Raw genomic sequence first — 19155 nt, forward strand, 5'->3', positions numbered from 1 at the left:
GCGGAAGTGTCTTAAAACTTGCATTATCTCTACTGACCAGCAGGGGGCGACTCCTCTGGTCGCAAAAAGAAGTGTGGTTGTATAGAAGTCTACTTCTCTCTTGATTTAATACCTCAGTAAACATTGTAAACATGAGTTTATGGTCTCAATCTCTAGTTTCAAGTCTTTTTCAAGACAGCATGATGTTCATTTAGTAAATTATGGTCTATTCAGAGTCAAATAGACCATAAAGCAGTATGCTTTAAGGCGGTCTTATTGTGATTGACAGGTCGCTGCCACTAGCAGAGACGTATACGTTGTATCTACGTCATACACTGCGCATTCCAAATATGGTAACTTCTGTTCATCGGCTGCTAAAAAAAAGACAACATGGCGATGGCCGTAATCAAATATGGCGACGACGAAATCGCTGAACTCAAGGCTTCAAAACGGCCAGATCACAAACCAATGGGTGACGTGACGAGGACTGCGTTCACTTCTTATATACAGTCTGTGGTTCATTCTAGATTCTCAGATGCAAGTCACAAGCATGCAAGTTCTGAACATGGCAAAAATGTTTTCCGTTTATAGTTTCACCAAAAAGGATTGACGTCATTAGCTACAGGTGCACGTTCAGCTGCAGGGGTACAAATACACTCTCTGGCTTGAGTTGTGAAGGGAACTGGCAAGTCTGTCTTCATAAGGACGTAATAAAGTATTTCTGGCTCTGACACGATCAGGGAAATCCACATTATGATTAATTTTTTACAGACTGCAGCTATATCAAAAGATGTCAGATAATTGTGTTTCACTACAATAATTAGCAAAAGTCTGCAAATTGACACCGTGTGTGACGGAAATCTTGCGAGCAGATTAGGTGGAGACTGAAGAAGCAGCGAGACTCTCGATGTCTTAAGCTGAAGGTTTATTGAAACTTGAATTCGAGGAGAAGCCAGACAATACAAGTAAAAAAAAAATACACAAGAATGTGGTCAAGATGTATCGCCATCCTCAATTCTAAAGGTTTTGTTGCTCTTCAAGGGGTGTTTAACCTGTGCTGGATGTACAGAAATAGGAAATACCAAATATGGTAATTTTCCTGCCAGGCTATACATGTACACATGCAGATGCAGGCAAATGTCATGATGTTCTTTCTACAGGTGTGTGTGTGTGTGTGTGTGTGTGTGTGTGTGTGTGTGTGTGTGTGTGTGTGTGTGTGTGTGTGTTATGATTTAGACATTGTACTCCGTCTCCCTTCATGTCCCTTGATGCAGGATTCCATGAAGAGAGACAGCAGAGCTATGATCAGTACCTACTGGTCTGGGCCTTAAGGTCAAGACCTGGTCTTGATGATGATCGAATCTACGCGTCTCACCCCGAAGAAAAAGGACAACATATTAGAATGAACTACAAAGCATACCTTTAGAGTCCTTTCATGTGTTTAAACACGCTTTGTTTTTCAATGGTCTACACCTGGCCGATTGCATTACATCACACAGGTTCAATACATTTATCCTTCAGCGGTGACGTGTTGGTGCTCTCAGCCCTCACACGTAGTTCTTGATGGCGTAGCTGCTTCGCGTGGGAGTCCTGGCCGGTGTGTACCCGCCGGAGGGGAACCCGGCCCTCTGTGGCGGGCAGCTCGTGCACAGGATGGCCCCCCCGCAGAACAGCAACCCGGACGCCACGAAGCCGATGTATATGGCCGCCCCGAGCTCCCTCTTCAGCACCTCGGGGACGCGCGGGTTGTGGAAGTCCCTGATGACGGAGTTGGCCGTCCAGGAGACGGCGACCACGGTGGCGAGGGCCGCCAGGCAGAAGACGGCCCCGGAGCCCAGCACCAGCCGCGCCTTGAGCCTCGGGTGGCCCAGACAGTTGGTGCAGCGCGCCCCCAGGAGGAAGACGAGGAAGCCCAGGCACCCCAGGACCAGGCCGATGCAGATGAGGCCGCGGGCCGCCTGCAGGTCCGGTGACAGGTCCAGCAGGGCGTCGTAGAGCTTGCATTGCATCTGACCGGTGTACTCGCTGACGCAGGTCATCCACAGGCCCTCCCAGAACACCTGCATGACCACCAGGTGGGTGCCGATGAACGCCGTCACCTTCCACATGGGCAGGGCGCAGATCAGGATGGTCCCGGCGACGCCGATCATGGACAGGCTGATGCCCAGCTCCTGTATGGCCATGGGACAGCGTGGGGACCCTCTCACACCCTGGAGGGACACAGAAGGTGGAGAGGAACAGAATCATGTTCATGTATGGCTTTTCATTTCAACCCACAACGAGGAATTATGAAAAGTAAAGAAATATGAGTTATGATGATACAAAGTGTCTTTGTGCAGATCAACTGGGTGCATTATTATCAGATGTGATGATAACAGCCACTGTAGAGATACATTTCTGTAAATCTAAGGTTGTTTCCTGTAACTGATGTCATTGGTGAAACTGTAGGGATTGTTTTAGCCATCGAGGCAAATGGCCACAAGGTTGCAGTATGTCACAATGACAAGGAATCAGGCTGTGCATTGCTGATGACTGGAGGCAACAAATTCAAGGGAAGAATCTGGGGTTTTTTCATTTAAAAAGATCTATCTCAAAATTCAAGGTTTGCAATTTAAAAAAAGAAGAAAATGTATATAAAGTGTCTTTTTCTCTTAGTTGCACACATGAAATCTCAATATGCCATTAAAGTGCTTTTGAATATTCAGTGTTGAATCAACTATTTTTTTTTAATCAGAATGTTTATGTGGTGTTGCAGAATTACCTTTCATTTGCAGGAGAATTATAACACTTTGGTTTTTCACAGATCTTTTAGATTTAAGAATATATTTTAGACAAAAAATCAATGTCAAAATGTTGTTTCATGACCAAAGCTAAAGGGACAGTAACGTCTGACAACAATTAAAAACACTATCTGTTAAATTTGTGCATTTATTGTAGGTCTTATAAATGTCTTATTAGGGTCTAAACTTTGCATTGTGTGTATGATCACAGTGAGTTGTTCAAGGGGGAAAAAGGAAAATGTAAGTATTTCACTAACACCATAAAAGGTTTGGGATTTAACGTCTGACCTCTAAATCTAAGCCAGACAGAACCAAACTACTGTAATGTAACGTTAACACCTGAGAGGTCGTGAACGGTATTTCACGTCTCTTAAAGAATCGATGTAGACCTCATTGATACTCTCTTCTTCCTGAGACTTTCGAGTAATTTGACTCTCCTTAACGTCTCTCTGATCTGCAGCCTGATCACATGTGAACTAACAACACCAACACCTCAAATCAAAGCCATCAAACCCAAATATCTAAGATTCTCAAGAAAAATGTACATGAACAATTGTTTTACCTTTTGTGTTTTTAGATAACCCCCTTTTAATTATTTTAATCTATGTATCATTTATATCATGTATTACTTTAATTCATTTACTAGTGTTTATGTTGCAAACGTTGACTTTTGAAAGTAGGTCATGCTTTACTAAAGAGATCGGCCAACAGGATAATAAGTCCCTGAGTCACCACCTTTGTTCCCTGGATAGTGATCTCTGGTAAGTACCTGTCAAACAGGTTCTCTGTTTTTAAATAACCATGGGTGCTTTTTTTTTATTTTTTCCAAAGTTGCATAAACAGAAACCGTGAGAGAAACAAAACTTACAATGGAGAGTACTTTATTGTGGAAAAAAATAGAATTACAAGTATTAAAAAGGACAAAAAGGTACAAAGTGCCAAGTGACCCAATCCATTTTTCAAAGATATAAAACATAGTTTTTATAATTTAAACTACCACCATATAAATGTTTATTATCAATATTCAAAGCCATGTCAGACAGAGAGCTTCTTCAAACATCCAAAGAGTGATTCTCTTAATATATTAATAAGTACAAAGTGCTTATTTCCTTCATTGTGGGTTGTCTGTGCGGGTGTTCTTTTTCTTTATGTTTCACAGCAACTGATTAAACTCTCGACCTTATTTTACTTCTTGAAGACGACAACATGAACCAGACTTCTCTTCGTCCCTTTAGAAATGTCAGATATACGTCTTATCCGGTATAAAAGATCGCATTGAATCCTCTTTGCCGTATCCTCCAGGCTTGTTTAGGAGGTACTTCACAGAGGGGGTCTCATCCTCCTTGGGGGGACAGCTGGCACACAAAAGCGCTCCTCCCAAGACCAGCAGCCCCCCGGCCCCCCAGCCGATGTACAGAGAGGCCCCGAGCTCTCTTTTCTGGGCGTCCACCAGCAGGGGGCTGTAGAAGTCCCTTATGACAACACTGGCGGTCCACGAAACGGGGATAAGGCAGAGGATTCCGCTGATGATCAGCACCACGCCTGCTGCCACCGAGGCCCTCGCCTTGGCCCTCTCCTCTGGAATGAAGTTGGTGCACTTCCCGCCGGCAAACGCTACGAAGATCCCCGCAATGCCTGTGACGATGGAAACCACCACCAGGGCCCGGGCCCCCTGCAGGTCAGTGCTCAGAGCCAGCATGGAGTCGTAGACCTTACACTGCATCTGGCCCGTGCTCTGGACCACGCAGGTCATCCAGAGGCCCTCCCACATGACCTGGGATGTCACTATGTTGCTGCCGATGAACGCCGTTACCCGCCACATGGGCGCGCCACAGATGATGATCACCCCGATCCAGCCCAGCAGGGCCATGGCGCACCCCGCCATTTGCATCCCCATGGAAGCCATCGTCTTCCCTCTCCGAGCGTGTCTCTGAGAGAATATTTGGAGCCGACCGAGTGTTTACGTTCATACGTTCATCTGAGGCAGAATTAGAATGAAGAAAGAGAGGCGTGAAAGCCAAGCTATTAAGGACACGGCGGAGGCCCTGCCAAAGAATACCAGCCGTGCAGGATTCTTTGTGTGGCGGGACAATACAAAGGTTGGGGCTTCACTTATTCTCCTGGATGGAGATGAGGATCGTGTTGCAAAAAGGCTTTGTTGGTACTCTCAACAAGGAAAAAGACATGTGTGGCACAAAATTCACTCACTTGTAAATGTAGACGGATTGAATGTGTGAAAAAGAGCAAAGGGAGTGTTTGAGTAGTGTTGACATGAGGCTTTACTGAAAGGGAGTCTGCAAAGGGTCAAGGCAAAAAGTGACCTTTCTCCAAATACATGTATCCACGCTGACAGGATGAAGTCAAAATAAATCACCGCTGGTTGTGACTGAAACATATTCAGAGAGGAAAGATGTCAAACTGAAATATCATTGGACACAGAAGCTGTGTTAGACTGTAAACTTCTGCTCTTTATTTTTATAAAGAGCAGAAGTTTATTTATGTGTATCTGTCTGTTGAAATATTTCATAACACCTTTACGTAGTAAGTTGCTTTCAATTTAGCTCAGTGTCACTAATACACAGCTTGGATTCTTTCAGTTTCAGTCTCAGATTTATTTTAACTATAAACAGCATGCCATTATCTGTATTTTTCCTGAAAATATATCCTCAGGTTACTTACTATTTTCAAGCTTTAAAGCTATTTTTTTAAAGTGGGAAATAGAGTTTATCATCAGGTACAACATACTTAAAAAGGCATTTTACACTGAAAGAACAAATAATATTTTTTCAAATGACAGAAACCAATTTTGTAATCACTGCTTAGTTACACAGTGATGCTTTTGTTCCATTGTCTACTCTGACATCACTGAGTTTTGCACACAGTCATTAATCCAGAACCGGTTCGGTAAGATTTACTCTCTGATGGCAGAGGGTAAGTTAGGAATGTGAAACCAGGTTTAAAAAAAAACAAACAGGGTGTGTTCCCAGCAGTGAAACACAGTATTAACTTCTACTCTTGAATGTGATTCAGACATGACTATGGTAATTATGATTTAAAGAAACCAACAAAGAATGAGAAATAAACGGCGGTGTCCCATGTTAAAGTCACCTGACGTCCTCATACACACCACTTTGTCACTTGAACATAAACACATTCTGTCATTGTCTTACAGGACAGTCTCATTTGGACAGTTATGCATTTTCCACTTAACTCATTAAAACATTGTATTTGAAGTGACACGATGACTATGGGGTTGACATACTAACGTTCAGCGTTAATGGACTTTGTGTAAGGACCCATGCCCCTTTTTATACAGTCAAATGTTGAGTTTTTGTAATTAATTAAGGTACATTTGTAAAGGTTTGTTTTATTGTTCAGTATAAAAAAATTGAATTGCATTCACTGTGATAAAAAACAATTGTATTGTACAATATAATAGAAAGTGATCCCTATCACTGCTAGTCGTCACCAAATTTGGGTGTAAAAACCCTAAAATGAACAGGTGAGGCTCCTTTGTGACCTTTCTGATGTTCTATATTGTCATTATTGTGACAGTGTATTTATCCTATTTAAATATTGTATGTGTGTCCAAAGCTGATAAACCTTGAAGCCAGTTGGTTAGTTTTGTTGATTATCCTTTTTGGGAAATCCTTTTGTGTTTCCATCGTTTCTTTATTATGCTGTAGATTTACTTTGAGTCAATCCCACATACATGCTTTAAATACTCACTAAAGCACCAAATGGATAAATACTCACCGCTGAGAATATTCCCCAATAAATGCACAATTTATTCATGTTAGAAGGGAAGTAAAAACTTATTAGGACATGCATGCTTGAGGCCTTTTCTTAGGATTAGCAATAACAAAAATGTGAAAAAACGGCAGCCTTATCCTCCTCAAACATTGTTGACTTTTAGTCCCCATGTGCTCATCAATCATGTGTTTAGTCTTTTCTTTATGCAAATCAAAGCTAATACTTATTAATTCTGATTGTTTAAATGCTGGTGCAGTATGGGTATGGCTCTGTATCTGTTTTTGAACTAACACACTGTAGCCAACTCTGTGACAAAGTTTTGACTGGCACTCAGCACTGTAAAACTGGTTGAACTGGTTGAACTAGTTAAACGTCTGTGTGAAGATTTCGACACCCCTTGAAATGTTTTTGAACACACTTTGTTGTTACACTCTCTCTCCTGCTTCATTCAACTTTCCAATTTGTGACCTCTTTGAAATCTAAACCATGACAATTTTATTTCCCAGTGTATATATATATATATATAAGAATAAATGTCAGTCAGAAACATGCAGCTTCCTTTCTGTCAGCTGGCACGAAACGCTGGCAAACATTTGTAAATGTTATGCTTACAATAACTCACTGCTTACTGACCCAATTCAAGTCTCAATGGTCTTTTTTGCATTCGTTTTAAGTTGCTCTAGACCGTCAACTTTAGAACAGAAATTGTGAATGTAAAGAGCAAAAAAAAAAAGAAAAAGAACTGGACAAAATCTAAACAAATAAGTAGAGAAAAGAATGTAATTTAAGAAAATGTTTTATTAAATAAAAACAGTCATTGCATTTGAACAAAGATATGTGTAAATATTCTATACAGTAAATTCACAATGCATCAAGGGTGCTTCCTTCTATCATAGCTCTTGTTGACCATTAACATCGTTCTATCACAGCTTCTATTTGCATTTACAGAGAAGAAATAGGTTTGATACCAGCTTTATATATAACAACTCTCATTCAGTCCAGTCAGCATGCTGCTGGGAGATTTTTTCCTCACACCACATTGTTTGCACTGGTTCTTGTTCAGCAAGAATCACTTTCTCTTGCCTCAGTGAAATCAGAATTTCTCCAAAAATCTGTTCTCACTCTCCAAAAAAAGGTGAGACACAACTTGTGGTGCTTTCAGAAAATCACAACGAAGGAGGATTACTCATCAAAACTAAGATAATTAGAAGTCTTTTTCAGGAGAACGGACCTCTCAGACATATTCTCGGCTGGTGGCTACGGACCTGGCGCCGGCGTACTTGACCGGATACTCTGGGCTTTCTTTGCGTGGGCAGGAGCTGCAGAGGAGGGCACCACCCAGGATGAGAAGCCCAGCTGTGCCCCAGCCGATGTAGAGCGCGGCTCCCAGCTCCCTCCTCTGGGCGTTGGTCAGGATGGGGTTGTAGAAATCCCTGATGATGGTGTTGGCGGACCAGCAGACGGGGATGAGGATAAGAACGCCGGCGCAAATGAAGACGATTCCAGCGGCAATGGCCACCTTGGCTTTGGAGTGTTCGTTGTCCACGAAGTTGGTGCACTTGCCTCCAATGACACCCAAGATGACCCCAAAAGCAGCGACGATGATGGCGATGACCACAAGGGCCCTGGCCGCCTGGAGGTCCTCAGGTAGAGCCAGCAGGGAATCGTAGATCTTGCACTGCATCTGGCCTGTGCTCTGCGTCACGCAGTTCATCCATAAGCCCTCCCAGATGACCTGCGCCGTCACAATGTTGGCTCCGATGAAGGCTGTGACCTTCCACATGGGCAGGGCGCACACAATGATGGTCCCCAAGAAGCCAATGATGGCCAGGGCAAAGCCCAGCATCTGTCGTCCCATTGACACCATGATGAGGTCTAGTTTGAGTCACTCGAACGGCGGCAGAAGAGTTGAAGTTTTTCAGGAGCAGGTCAGCTCAGCTCGGGTTGTAAGGTTGAATAAAGACGGTTGAGATTTTCCTTTGGTTATATAGATATCTTTGTTGAAGGTGGAGTCAGAATGCCATTCCCTCCTGACCTGAAACCAGTTCGCTGAATGACTTACCTGCCCAACCAGATTCTTCACATGACCCGTACACTGACGGGGAGTAGTTTCGATGAGATGGGTATCCTCTTGAAACGACTATGTAAATGAAGCTCGTAAAGATGCACTGCATTGCCAATCGAAACAATGTTCTACCCGTGGCCAGCCTTTGATCGGACACGTTACCACAAGATCAGGTCCAGTCACTTGTACCACGTTGAAAAGAAAGCCAAACGTGGGAGGGAGTATCACCGGGATGTCAGATGTCAACGGAAGGAACCTCCATTTATGGTTTTACTCATTACCTCACCATATGTTACATACTATTCCAGTGATTGGTTTGGTTGGGTTTTTCCCAATCAGAAGGACAGAACTCACGTTGATCAATAAAACAGTTGATTGGATCACGACAAGAATGTCTTTTCTGTATTTCGTCTTTATTTTCACAAGGTTTATTTCTTTTGTTTCTTTGTGTATTTGAGGTTTTAATGAGCTATTTACAGTGAAATGACAGTGCTTAAACTTAAATATTATATTTTTTTGTTTTAGAAAATTCTTTGTTATAATATTTTTAGATTTATAGAGGGACATTTAGATTGGCTTTTTTTAAATATAATTTCCCACCTTCCACTTCCACAGACACACAGCAAGGGCCCTAGCCTTGTAAAATGTCATAGATAATATTTTCATAACACACAGTGACAATATGTTGTGATAATGACTCCACAAACAGATATGTGAAAAATACAAATATTTTAATGAAAATCTTTGAAAATAAAGATGCATTTACAGAAAACAAACATCACAAATCATCAATATTATACAAAATCCGCTCTGCATGACAAGAAAATAAATATATGGACAGTGACTTCCTGGAAACAGTGAAAAGCAATGCAACTTTCAGTGCACACAGCCATGTTGACATAATATTCATCTGACATCAAGACTTCATAAAGTGAGAAGATTTCTACTTTAGAGCACAGAATCAATCCAAAAGAGAAAACATTTCAGACAGATTGACAATATCCAAAAAGGTCACAGGGCTTGCTTGAGTGGATTAATTATACATCCAAACAATGCATTGGAATACATACCATCCTCTAGAACTACAATGCGTATTTTGATGCTATTTTACTTTATAATGGCATAACATTTTGCTGAAGTCATCCTGGCAGAAATCTCAGTCTTATCCTCCTTCTGTACCGGTCAGGTTTTAGAGGAATTGTCTAGCAGAGTATGCGGTTGGTGCTGCATACGGTTTGCTAGGCAAGTATGTCCCAGTGCCTGTGTACGGTTGGCTGGATGCGGGCGCATACATAGGGCCATACACTGACGGGTTTACCCCTGGGCCTGCGTAAGGGTACATCGGTGCTGGTGGGTACCCTGGGTATCCATATGTGGCCTTTTGAGGAGGGCAGGACGTGGTTAGGGTGATCCCACCGATCAGAAGAAACGCAGCAGAGGCCCAGCCGATGTAGATTGAGGCTCCAAGTTCCCTCCTCTGTGACCCAACGGTCAAGGGGTTCTGGAAGTCTGTGATGGTGATGGCTGCGGACCAGCAGACGGGGATCAGGACTAGGACGGCGGAAACAATGATGAGACAGCCGCCTATGATCACCACCTTGGCCTTTGAAGAATCCTTGTTCAGGCAGCCGGTGCACTTGGCCCCAACGAAGGTGAGCAAGAAGCCGATGAAGCCGAAGATGAGGGAGATGATGACCAGGGCTCGGGCGGCCTGCAGGTCCCTGGACAGACTCATAACAGACTCGTTCAACTTGCACTGCATCTGCCCGGTGCTCTGCATCACGCAGTTCATCCACAGGCCGTCCCAAATGATCTGGCCCGTCACGATGTTGGCTCCAACGAAGGAGGTCACTCTCCACATGGGGATCCCACAGGTCACCGCCACCCCAACAAAGCCTATGAAGCTTATGATCTGACCTGCCACCTCCTTGCCAATCCTCCCCATGGTGAATAAGCTTCGTCTGCGGCAGGAGAGAAGAGAGTTTCAGCACACGGGTCTGGTCCTCTTTCAGAGTGTCGCAGCTGTCTCACTTGTTTGTCGGAGAAGCGCACAGGAGGAGGGCTGTCAGGTGAGTTCTTCTGGCCAAACAAGATTCCGTTTGCTAGAGCTAGAGGAGTGCCACACATTTTTTTTAAACAATGCTGTGCTTTGGAAACGCACTCTCATATGTAGATTTTCCTGCAGTAAGGATGTGGTTATTGGATGGAGTTGCAGCCACTTAGGGACTTCAAAAGGTCCTGAAACCCACTCAGGCTGTGAAAGATGATCAAATTACGTCCCAGTGATTGTTCACTAACAGCCTCTTTCATGTGCTAATTTAGAATCAGATAAGGCAAATTTGAATCCCTGCATGCAACTGATAAGAGTGAAAGATAATAAGATTATCTCTTTTTGCTAAGAAGGTCATGTTATTATTTTAAGAGTTGGTTTCTAGTGTTCATAAAAGAACATTTTATATTTACACTGTTGTGTTTGCTGCCTTCTCTTTATTCCTTCTGCAAAGTTTTTTCACAAGATGGGATTATTGTGTCACTAAATGGTGTGGTCCCAGAAGAAGACACTTCTTTTAAGATAAAACATATTAAGATATTGTATTGAATCACTGAACTGTAGCTGTCCACCACATTAATGTAATATAATACAAGCAGAGCGGACACACTTGGTTTGTTAAGGTTACTCAAATAAAAAAAAAGGCTAAAATCATGATGCACAAAGCAAAAAGTGATCCGACACAAGACACACAGAATGGCTTGGTCTACACCAGTGCTTGTGTCACTGATGCTGATTGTACTGTGTGTTGTACAGCAAGCAGACCTTAACATGGCCCCTGCCAAGATTAAGATGAGACGCATTCCAGACAGATACTCGGCCCAGAGCAGAGGAGGAGGACATCGGTTTCAGTACTAATAATAATCACCTCGCTGCAGTGATGAGACACAGGAAGCCAGTCAAGTCAGCTGACACCATCACTTTGCAAACAAACTAGTACTAAGAAAAATACCTCTGTCGGGTAAACAAACTGTTGACATCATCTTTCACACACCTTATCCAGTAATGTGACACTGCACAAACAATCATTTCCAAACTACGATCCAGTGACGGAAATGTGTTTCGTGAACTTATTACTTTGCCATAAACACAACATTTAAAAAGCTCTACAGGTTATCAGAAACGGGTCACTTTAGATTAAACTAAAACTCCTCTCTGAATAAGGAAGTTATTCACCTGCTTTTGTAGAACGCCCTCAGCTTTTTTTTTGAATGAATGCCAGTTTCCTTCTAGTTTCTGAAAACTTGTTTTCCTAAGAGGAGACAGGTCACAAGCCATAAACATGTCATGTCTCTGCTGAGCATCCACCCGGATCACTGATGACGGTGTTGGCTGTCCAACAGCCCGCATGAGACAAAGCGGCCCCCAGACACAATGTCAATCCTGAACCCCACACCACTTAAAACTGCATTGTTTACGGAGGTGATTTATCTTCCATCACTTTCTCCAGGGGAACTACATGTCCTCAGCTTACCTCGTCATGTTGATAATCTACCTCTTCCCTCTTTATTAATCCCTATAATGCTATTACATGCTTTGTGTTTCTCAGAGGTATGTAAACAGTGATCATCCAGTTAGCATAGAGTTTATTTACAGTAACACATTACAAGATTCAGAGACACAGGCTGTGTGAAAAGACAACAGATACGAATATAGAAATATAGTAAAATGTAGATATAACAGATTCTCCTTTACCTAAAATGTTTACATATTACTGACACCCCAGATGCTTGCATGAAGCATTTCTGCCTCTTTTTTTGTTTGTTAATGAAGATAGTTACACTGAGAAATCCTTACAACAATCTGAATAAATATTTACACAGATTCATTATGATCATGATTCAAATCCTAGTTACTCATCAACCAGCCACTACACAATGTGGATTCAAATTTTCTTTAAAAAGCTCTTCTATTTTGAAATGTCAGACTGAGGCATGAACAAAAGCTAATTTCCTGTTTTGGGTGTTAGACGGACTGTTTTCACAGCAAACATTTTCTCTCATTGCAGCAGAAGAAGATAACATTGATGGTCCCATCCATCGAGGTGCGACAGTAAACCAAGAGCACAATCCCCGGGCCCCGCTGGCACGACTAAACGGGATGCAGTCATTGTTTATGCTGTCAGCTACGCTCGCATGACTAAGACAAAATGGCTGCGGTGAGAAAGGTCACTTTGACACACACGCTAACAGCAATCAAAGCTCAGGTTTCCTGTGGGAAGCGTGGGATTTCAAGCTACATTTACACTGCCGGTGATTATAAGTTTTTATTTTGAAATCATTTCTCTCGGTTGCAATTCCCGTGGAAAGTCCAGGTAGGAAGCGCTGACCATCTTACACGTATTCTCTTGATGTGGAGGCCGACTTCACGGATGTGAATTTGGGGGTGTAGTGGTGGTGCTCGTGTTTGGGCGGGCAGTTCCAACACATCAGCCCCCCTCCAATGAGCAGCAGTGTGGCGGCCGCCCAGCCGATGTACAGCGCCGCCCCCAGCTCGTACCGCTGGACATCGGTCAGCAGCGGGTTGTAGAAGTTGGTGACGATGCTGTTGGCGGACCAGGAGACCGGAATGAGACAGAGCAGACCCGAGACGATGAACAAGACGCCAGCCAGGATGCAGGCCTTCGCCTTGGATCGCTCGTCCTCGATGCAGTTGGTGCATTTCCCGCCGGCGATCGACATGATCACCCCGATGACCCCCATCATGATGGAGATGATGATCATGGCGCGGGCGGCCTGCAGGTCCTGGGGCAGCGCCAGCATGGAGTCGTACACCTTGCACTGCATCTGGCCCGTGCTCTGCACCACGCAGTTCATCCACATGCCCTGCCAGATGGTCTGCGCCGTGATGATGTTGGCCCCGATGAAAGCGGTGACCTTCCACATGGGCAGGGCGCACACCACGATGACCATGAACCAGCCGACCACGGCCATCGATATGCCGATGATCTGAATCCCCTGAGAAACCATTATGCCTGGCTTTGTTCCTCGCTCATTAAAACAATCCAAGAAGAGAGACGGGGTGGGACGATGCAAGCTCGTATTTATAGGTTGTTGTCTGAGAAGAAGAGGACACAGGCATGAGGGTATGTGATACCACAGTCCTCAGCTCCTGTTGGCTAAGAGGAGTTTACACACAAACAGAGACCCGCTGACCTTCAGTAGCGCTGACCTGCCTGAATACAAAGCTTCAAGGACAGACAAAAGAAAGATGTCCTCATCCACAAACCCTTTATTCTCTAACTGACGAAGAAGTATAAAGTTGAGCCATGATCACATACAACTAAGGAATACTGACAAATGAGGCTTCTTCTAATTTCACACATTCATAACAGTTTAATTACAGTAACACAACACACGAGTAACCAACCCACTTTTTCCAAGAAATGGAGTCTGTACTGTAAATGTTGTATATACCCAACATGTTCAAGAGGAAAACTGGATACAACGTCTGTGTTATGGATTCACGTTTGTTCTATGTTTAAGAAATGTATTGTTACCCGTGTGTTTACACATGATCATATGTGTGAAACTGTTGGATGGGTTATTTTGTTTTAACAGCAAGGGGCAGTGTTGGACTGGTAATGAATGACTCAGACATTAAACACAAGTTTCCTGTTTAAGAAAAAAAAAAAAGTCAACCTGCATCTCACAATTCATGAGGACAATACAAAAAGTCTGACCTGATTAATGTTGATGATGTCTAATACAAGGTTGTCCTAAATTAAAGTGTATTTTGTTGCTTTGTACATGAGTATGTTGTATTATAAAGTAGTCTCAATCAGGTTTAGTTGTTTTTTTACACGTCTTTTGTCTACTTACACTACAGAAAGGGTAGTGAATTAGGGTTTATATTTTACACTGTACTTTATTTATTTTATTTATTTATTCATTTTAGGGACAATGTGATAATATGTAGAATTTTTGTATTTCCTTTTTGTATCTCACAGTTTTTAGTTACTATACCGGAGTGCGGCCTCCGTTTTACCTTTTGATTGAGTCATTTAATGACATGTTCAAAAATGTAAAAGAACAAAACAAAGCATGATCAAATTGTTGTTGGTAAAAAAAAAATCTTTGTTTATTTATTTACAGTTTCAGACAGTCACATATAATACACATTTTGAAATAAAATGAAAATGAAAAGGGCACAAATGGATGAAGAAAAACAACAACAAATCAAGTTAACTGCGGATCCAATACATATAAAGATGCATGTTTTTCACTCCCACTGATTAAGCAGTGTGTATCACTCAGTCCACATGGTTTGGGCGGGGTGCACATCTCCTCTTCTTGGCACTGATGAGACAAACCTTGAAGTGCTGTAAGTCAACATGAAAGCATCAAACTAAACAGTGAGCACAATAAAATCCCTGTGAAATTGAAATGCAACATGAATCCATTTCATGGACCACAAAGCATGTAACTCAAGTCTTTTTTTTCTCTCCCCAGTCTCTTTGGCTCTTACTCCCTCAGACAAAGTCCTTGGGCGCGTTTGGACGGGTGGCAGTGTACTTGGCGGAGTAGTTATCCTTGGGAGGGCAGTTGGCACAGAGCAGCGCACCACCCAGGATGAGGAGGCCTGAGGCCCCCCAGCCGATGAAGAGCGCGGCTCCGAGCTCCCTCTTCTGAGAGCCCCCCAGTATCGGGTTGTAGAAGTCCTTAACGATGGTGTTTGCCGTCCAGCACACAGGGATGAGGCACAGAATGCCGGCGAGGATGAAGACCACCCCGGACGCTATGCCGATCTTGGCTTTGGACGACTCATCTTCCACACAGTTGGTGCACTTGCCCCCCGCGAGGGAGAGGAGGATGCCTATGACGCCGAGCATGATGGAGATGATGATGAGGGCGCGGGCGGCCTGGAGGTCCGAGGTGAGGGCCAGCATGGAGTCGTAGACCTTGCACTGCATCTGGCCTGTGCTCTGGACCACGCAGGTCATCCAGATACCCTCCATGGTGGTTTGAGCGGTAACGATGTTCTGGCCGATGAACGCCGTCACCTTCCACATGGGGATGGCGCAGACGACGATCGTCCCGATCCAGCCGATAATGCACAGGGCGGTGCCCAGGATCTGAAAACCGGCAGACACCATGTCTCCTCAGGAAGCTTCTCGCTGCTAAGTCGTCCCAAACAAAAGAAAGGAAAATGGTCCAAAAGTGTCTCTGGAAGTCAGTGAAGTCTTGCTCGAGAGATCCCAAAGAGTAAATGTCTGGGTGAGGTCGGAGTGGGTCTTTTATACGTTTAAGTCGGGAGGGGCTTCAAACACAAACACACACATTGTCGCATGGAGCTGTGACGTGACAACTACCTCCCCCCCTCCATGGGCATGTGTCATCATGTCAGTTTTCGTCTCAGTCGAATAATCATTGCAGATGGAACACAACACTGTGACTCACACGTATTAGCAGGAAAATACCATCAGCCGCACCCACAAAGAAGCCATCTGGTTGCTTTTTTTCTCAAGTTTTCTGTTATGTACTGTGGTAACAGTGACTGCAAATACTACTTTCCCCGTTTTGCACTTTTGAGTTCCAAGTCGTCCTCAAATGTTTCCTAGATCTAAACATTTTACTTTTCAGGAGCAGGTGTTGTTTCATTTGAGATTAAAACTTGAGACACAGCAAAGATGTTCTCAGACTTATGGGGTTTTTTAATCAAACATCTGACCCTCTGATGTCAGTACACTTGTTTAAGTGAAGTCGTACCTGTTATTTGCATTTTCCTATCAGTTTGAGACGAAAGGTGGAATACACAAACGACCACAGTCGCCCAATCGCACACACTGAAAATTGCATAAATGAAAATGAATGTCAGAATAAGTATGCAACAGCATAACTTTATTTGATATTTCTAAGTCTTATGATTAAATATTTGGTACACAGGATTTAATAAAGTCCGCTGTTGTGAATATGACTAGATTAGTTGAACCCAAATTCTTGGTCTTTATTGCAGCTATTTTATTACGGCTGAACATCACGGAAACGCACATTTTTGTCCATAATAAATAAGTGACTGTGAACTACAAAATGCAGCTGGTCGGCTAAATGCTCCGATCATCCTCTTACTAATCAGCCCTAATACCCAAAAAAACACATTTATTGTACAACTGTAAAAGAATTACGTACGTGTTGAATCTACACTGATTTAAGCTCGCTCACACAGTAACAGTAACAGATGAGCATCGCTGGCCCATGAGAATACTTTGGTAATGAGTAGAAAACAAAATAATTATTCTATTAAAAGGAAAACAAATGAATTGTCCATGGAACTTGAAATGAGCATGTGCAGTAGGTGAAAAAAAACCAAGAGAATAAAGCTGACCTTGCAGTGATGTCAGTCCTTAAAGGCTGAAGGGTTGCACTCCTCCTCCCGTCGGTGCGCTCTGCAGTCCCGGGGTCCCACTTGATTTATCGACAGCTTTGCCACAGCAGTGAGAGGATATCAGGACGGAGATGTTTGGGGGGAAACGGCAGACACTACGCCAAGTAATTCCTGTTGACACACTGTTGCAAAAAGAGGGACCGGTGAGAGAGGGCAAAGAGAGGTAGAGAGTAGAGAGAGAATCAGATTGTTTCAGAAATGAATGGAGGCAGTGTTTAAGGGCCAAAACTGCCGTTAGGACCATAATGCCTCTACTTTATCCGAGGCAGGATCATTAAAGCTACTCGGGGCCTGGCTATGGAGATTGGGTTCCACACACAAGGAGGCAGGGAGGAATTTCCACAATTAGGAATCTGAGGAAAGATGGTTTCGGGGTGAGATTAGGTGAGATGTCTTTGAAACAATCGCACATCGTCAACATGCAGCAACTTCAACACACCCACAAAGCACTGCATCCGCTGAGGAATCTAAATCTTTTCAAATCAGACTGATAGTAAAATAAAGTCATGCTGGGTTTTTGAAAAGTTAAGGGCGTGTATACTGCAAACTTTCAGTGTTTGGTGCCAGAAAACTAAAAAAGCGCTTGAGTTCCTCCATCGAGGCAACTTTGCACAGTGCAAAGACTCCAGCAGCCGTGAGAAAATGCCAGAGGGAGCCAAAGTGACAAGTGTCAGCAGGTCTTTCCAGGCAAGCCCAGACATCACAGGTAACGGCTGGCTTTGGCGCTCACTCAGCTGTCCAACCCTTCAGTCAAAACTGGCTGAGTCAGTATGAATATCAATGCAAAGTTAAAAAAAAAAGAAAAAAAAGGCAACATCAGCCTGCAGTTCAAACAAGTGTTCAGGTGTCTTCATTGGGCTTTTTAGCTTTTCTACACTACAGCCATGTTTGTCTGATTGAGAGTGTCAGATAAATGTGTGCAAGTCAGACATGAGCTGATATGAGCCACACACACACACACACACACACACACACACACACACACACACAAGCCAAAACGGATGCCGTGCCAGTCAGGATAGACAGACTGTGGGTTTGTATTCTGACCTTAGGAGACACTCAGTTCCTCTTTTGGCTGCTTCCGTTATTTCAGCTATCCTGTGGTACAGTCTACAAGGGCAGAGAAAAACGTCAGATGAATAGACGCTTTAAAACAGGTGAATCTTGTCGTGTGTTCTTCTGTCTTAAGTCATTGGCAGATTGGCTGGACATTTAAAACATTCCCTTATATTTGTTGTTTGGAGTTAGCTGAATATTCTGTTATCTATGAGTTGAACTAGTCATCTTTGATATTTTAGGTCAGATAACAGATAAATTAGTTTAGTGTGGTGGAGTTATCTTTGTGTAAAAGGGATAAACTGGCAATACTGCTAGTTGTACTGAGTCAAATCTAAAGAGACTCTGGACAGGACTTTTATATGATATCAAACCAATACCAAAAAATCATAAACTTATTAAAGTAAAGCTGATGTTGGAGGTGTAAATACAACAGAGCTAAATCACAAGTGAATATCTGTGAATATTTAGAGTTGATAGTACATGCCAAGATGTGGTATTTTAAGCAGTACAGTATTTGAAGCTCATTGTAGTTACTACACCGTATCAAACATGAAACATGATGAGGGAATTTAGTAGTATTTTGTGATGTAATGAAAATTGTCCCTGGTTACATTAATTAGGAAAAAAAAAAAGGACGTAGTTTCATGTGTCAGAGCAGGAAGAACATGTGTGTGTGTGTGTGTGTGTGTGTGTGTGTGTGTGTGTGTGTATCTGGGGGTGGACCGTGTCTGTATTTGGCGTGTGATGTCATCACAGCGAGCCCCGGGGCCATTGTTGTCCAGGTACCAGTCACAGTTTCACTGGGTATCTGAAGCACGGTGAGTGTGGTTGTGGGATCCTCAGTGACTCATGTGTGTCAGGGCATGACACGTGATCACATGACCAAAACAGCAACCTGAAGTCTTCAAGAGACGAGAGAAAATACTCCACTATAATCAATAGTCCTGCATTCAAAACCTTATTTAAAGTGTCCAAAGTAAAAGTATTCATTGATCTGTAAAATGTTCCCAGTCAGTGTTTTACTATTATATGTGATGTTTGGGGATTAATATTACTGCCGGATTCATGTGTATGATGCATTTTAG

General features: G+C 43.1%; 4 protein-coding genes across 4 annotated transcripts; all 4 read right to left on the reverse strand.

Moving 5' to 3' along the window:
- Nucleotides 1-1196: 1196 nt before the first annotated feature.
- Nucleotides 1197-18392, reverse strand: LOC137874588 (claudin-4-like). The gene is made up of 3 exons (XM_068713354.1): nucleotides 18059-18392; nucleotides 16952-17133; nucleotides 1197-2189 (listed from the first exon to the last, which is right to left on the reverse strand). The coding sequence occupies exon 3, from the start codon at nucleotides 2160-2162 to the stop codon at nucleotides 1527-1529; it is 636 nt and encodes a 211-aa protein (XP_068569455.1). The 5' UTR covers nucleotides 2163-2189; nucleotides 16952-17133; nucleotides 18059-18392; the 3' UTR covers nucleotides 1197-1526.
- On the reverse strand, nucleotides 3624-8477 carry LOC137874570 (claudin-4-like). The gene is made up of 2 exons (XM_068713329.1): nucleotides 7897-8477; nucleotides 3624-4668 (listed from the first exon to the last, which is right to left on the reverse strand). The coding sequence occupies exons 1-2, from the start codon at nucleotides 8377-8379 to the stop codon at nucleotides 4000-4002; spliced, it is 1152 nt and encodes a 383-aa protein (XP_068569430.1). The 5' UTR covers nucleotides 8380-8477; the 3' UTR covers nucleotides 3624-3999.
- LOC137874596 (claudin-6-like) lies at nucleotides 9290-13650 on the reverse strand. Its single transcript, XM_068713365.1, has 2 exons — nucleotides 13127-13650; nucleotides 9290-10538 (listed from the first exon to the last, which is right to left on the reverse strand). Exons 1-2 carry the CDS (start codon nucleotides 13594-13596, stop codon nucleotides 9767-9769), a joined length of 1242 nt encoding a protein of 413 aa, XP_068569466.1. The 5' UTR covers nucleotides 13597-13650; the 3' UTR covers nucleotides 9290-9766.
- On the reverse strand, nucleotides 14686-15830 carry LOC137874579 (claudin-4-like). The gene has a single exon (XM_068713341.1). It carries the CDS (start codon nucleotides 15720-15722, stop codon nucleotides 15099-15101), a length of 624 nt encoding a protein of 207 aa, XP_068569442.1. The 5' UTR covers nucleotides 15723-15830; the 3' UTR covers nucleotides 14686-15098.
- Nucleotides 18393-19155: the final 763 nt, after the last annotated feature.

The sequence above is a fragment of the Cebidichthys violaceus genome, unplaced genomic scaffold (assembly GCF_023349555.1).
Source record: "Cebidichthys violaceus isolate CVI_PGR_0920_01 unplaced genomic scaffold, fCebVio1.0.p SCAF_1, whole genome shotgun sequence".
Classification (NCBI taxonomy): Eukaryota; Metazoa; Chordata; class Actinopteri; order Perciformes; family Stichaeidae; genus Cebidichthys; species Cebidichthys violaceus.

What these genes read in the sequence shown, in the direction of transcription:
- LOC137874588 (XM_068713354.1), bottom strand. Translation starts at nt 2,162, where the DNA reads ATGGCCATACAGGAGCTGGGCATCAGCCTGTCCATGATCGGCGTCGCC.
- LOC137874570 (XM_068713329.1), bottom strand. Translation starts at nt 8,379, where the DNA reads ATGGTGTCAATGGGACGACAGATGCTGGGCTTTGCCCTGGCCATCATT. An exon ending in CCCAGAGGAGGGAGCTGGGA is followed by an intron (nt 4,669 to 7,896) that starts GCCGCGCTCTAC and finishes CGGAGAGGGAAG; the next exon opens with ACGATGGCTTCCATGGGGAT.
- LOC137874596 (XM_068713365.1), bottom strand. Translation starts at nt 13,596, where the DNA reads ATGGTTTCTCAGGGGATTCAGATCATCGGCATATCGATGGCCGTGGTC. An exon ending in CTGCTGACCGATGTCCAGCG is followed by an intron (nt 10,539 to 13,126) that starts GTACGAGCTGGG and finishes CTCCTGCCGCAG; the next exon opens with ACGAAGCTTATTCACCATGG.
- LOC137874579 (XM_068713341.1), bottom strand. Translation starts at nt 15,722, where the DNA reads ATGGTGTCTGCCGGTTTTCAGATCCTGGGCACCGCCCTGTGCATTATC.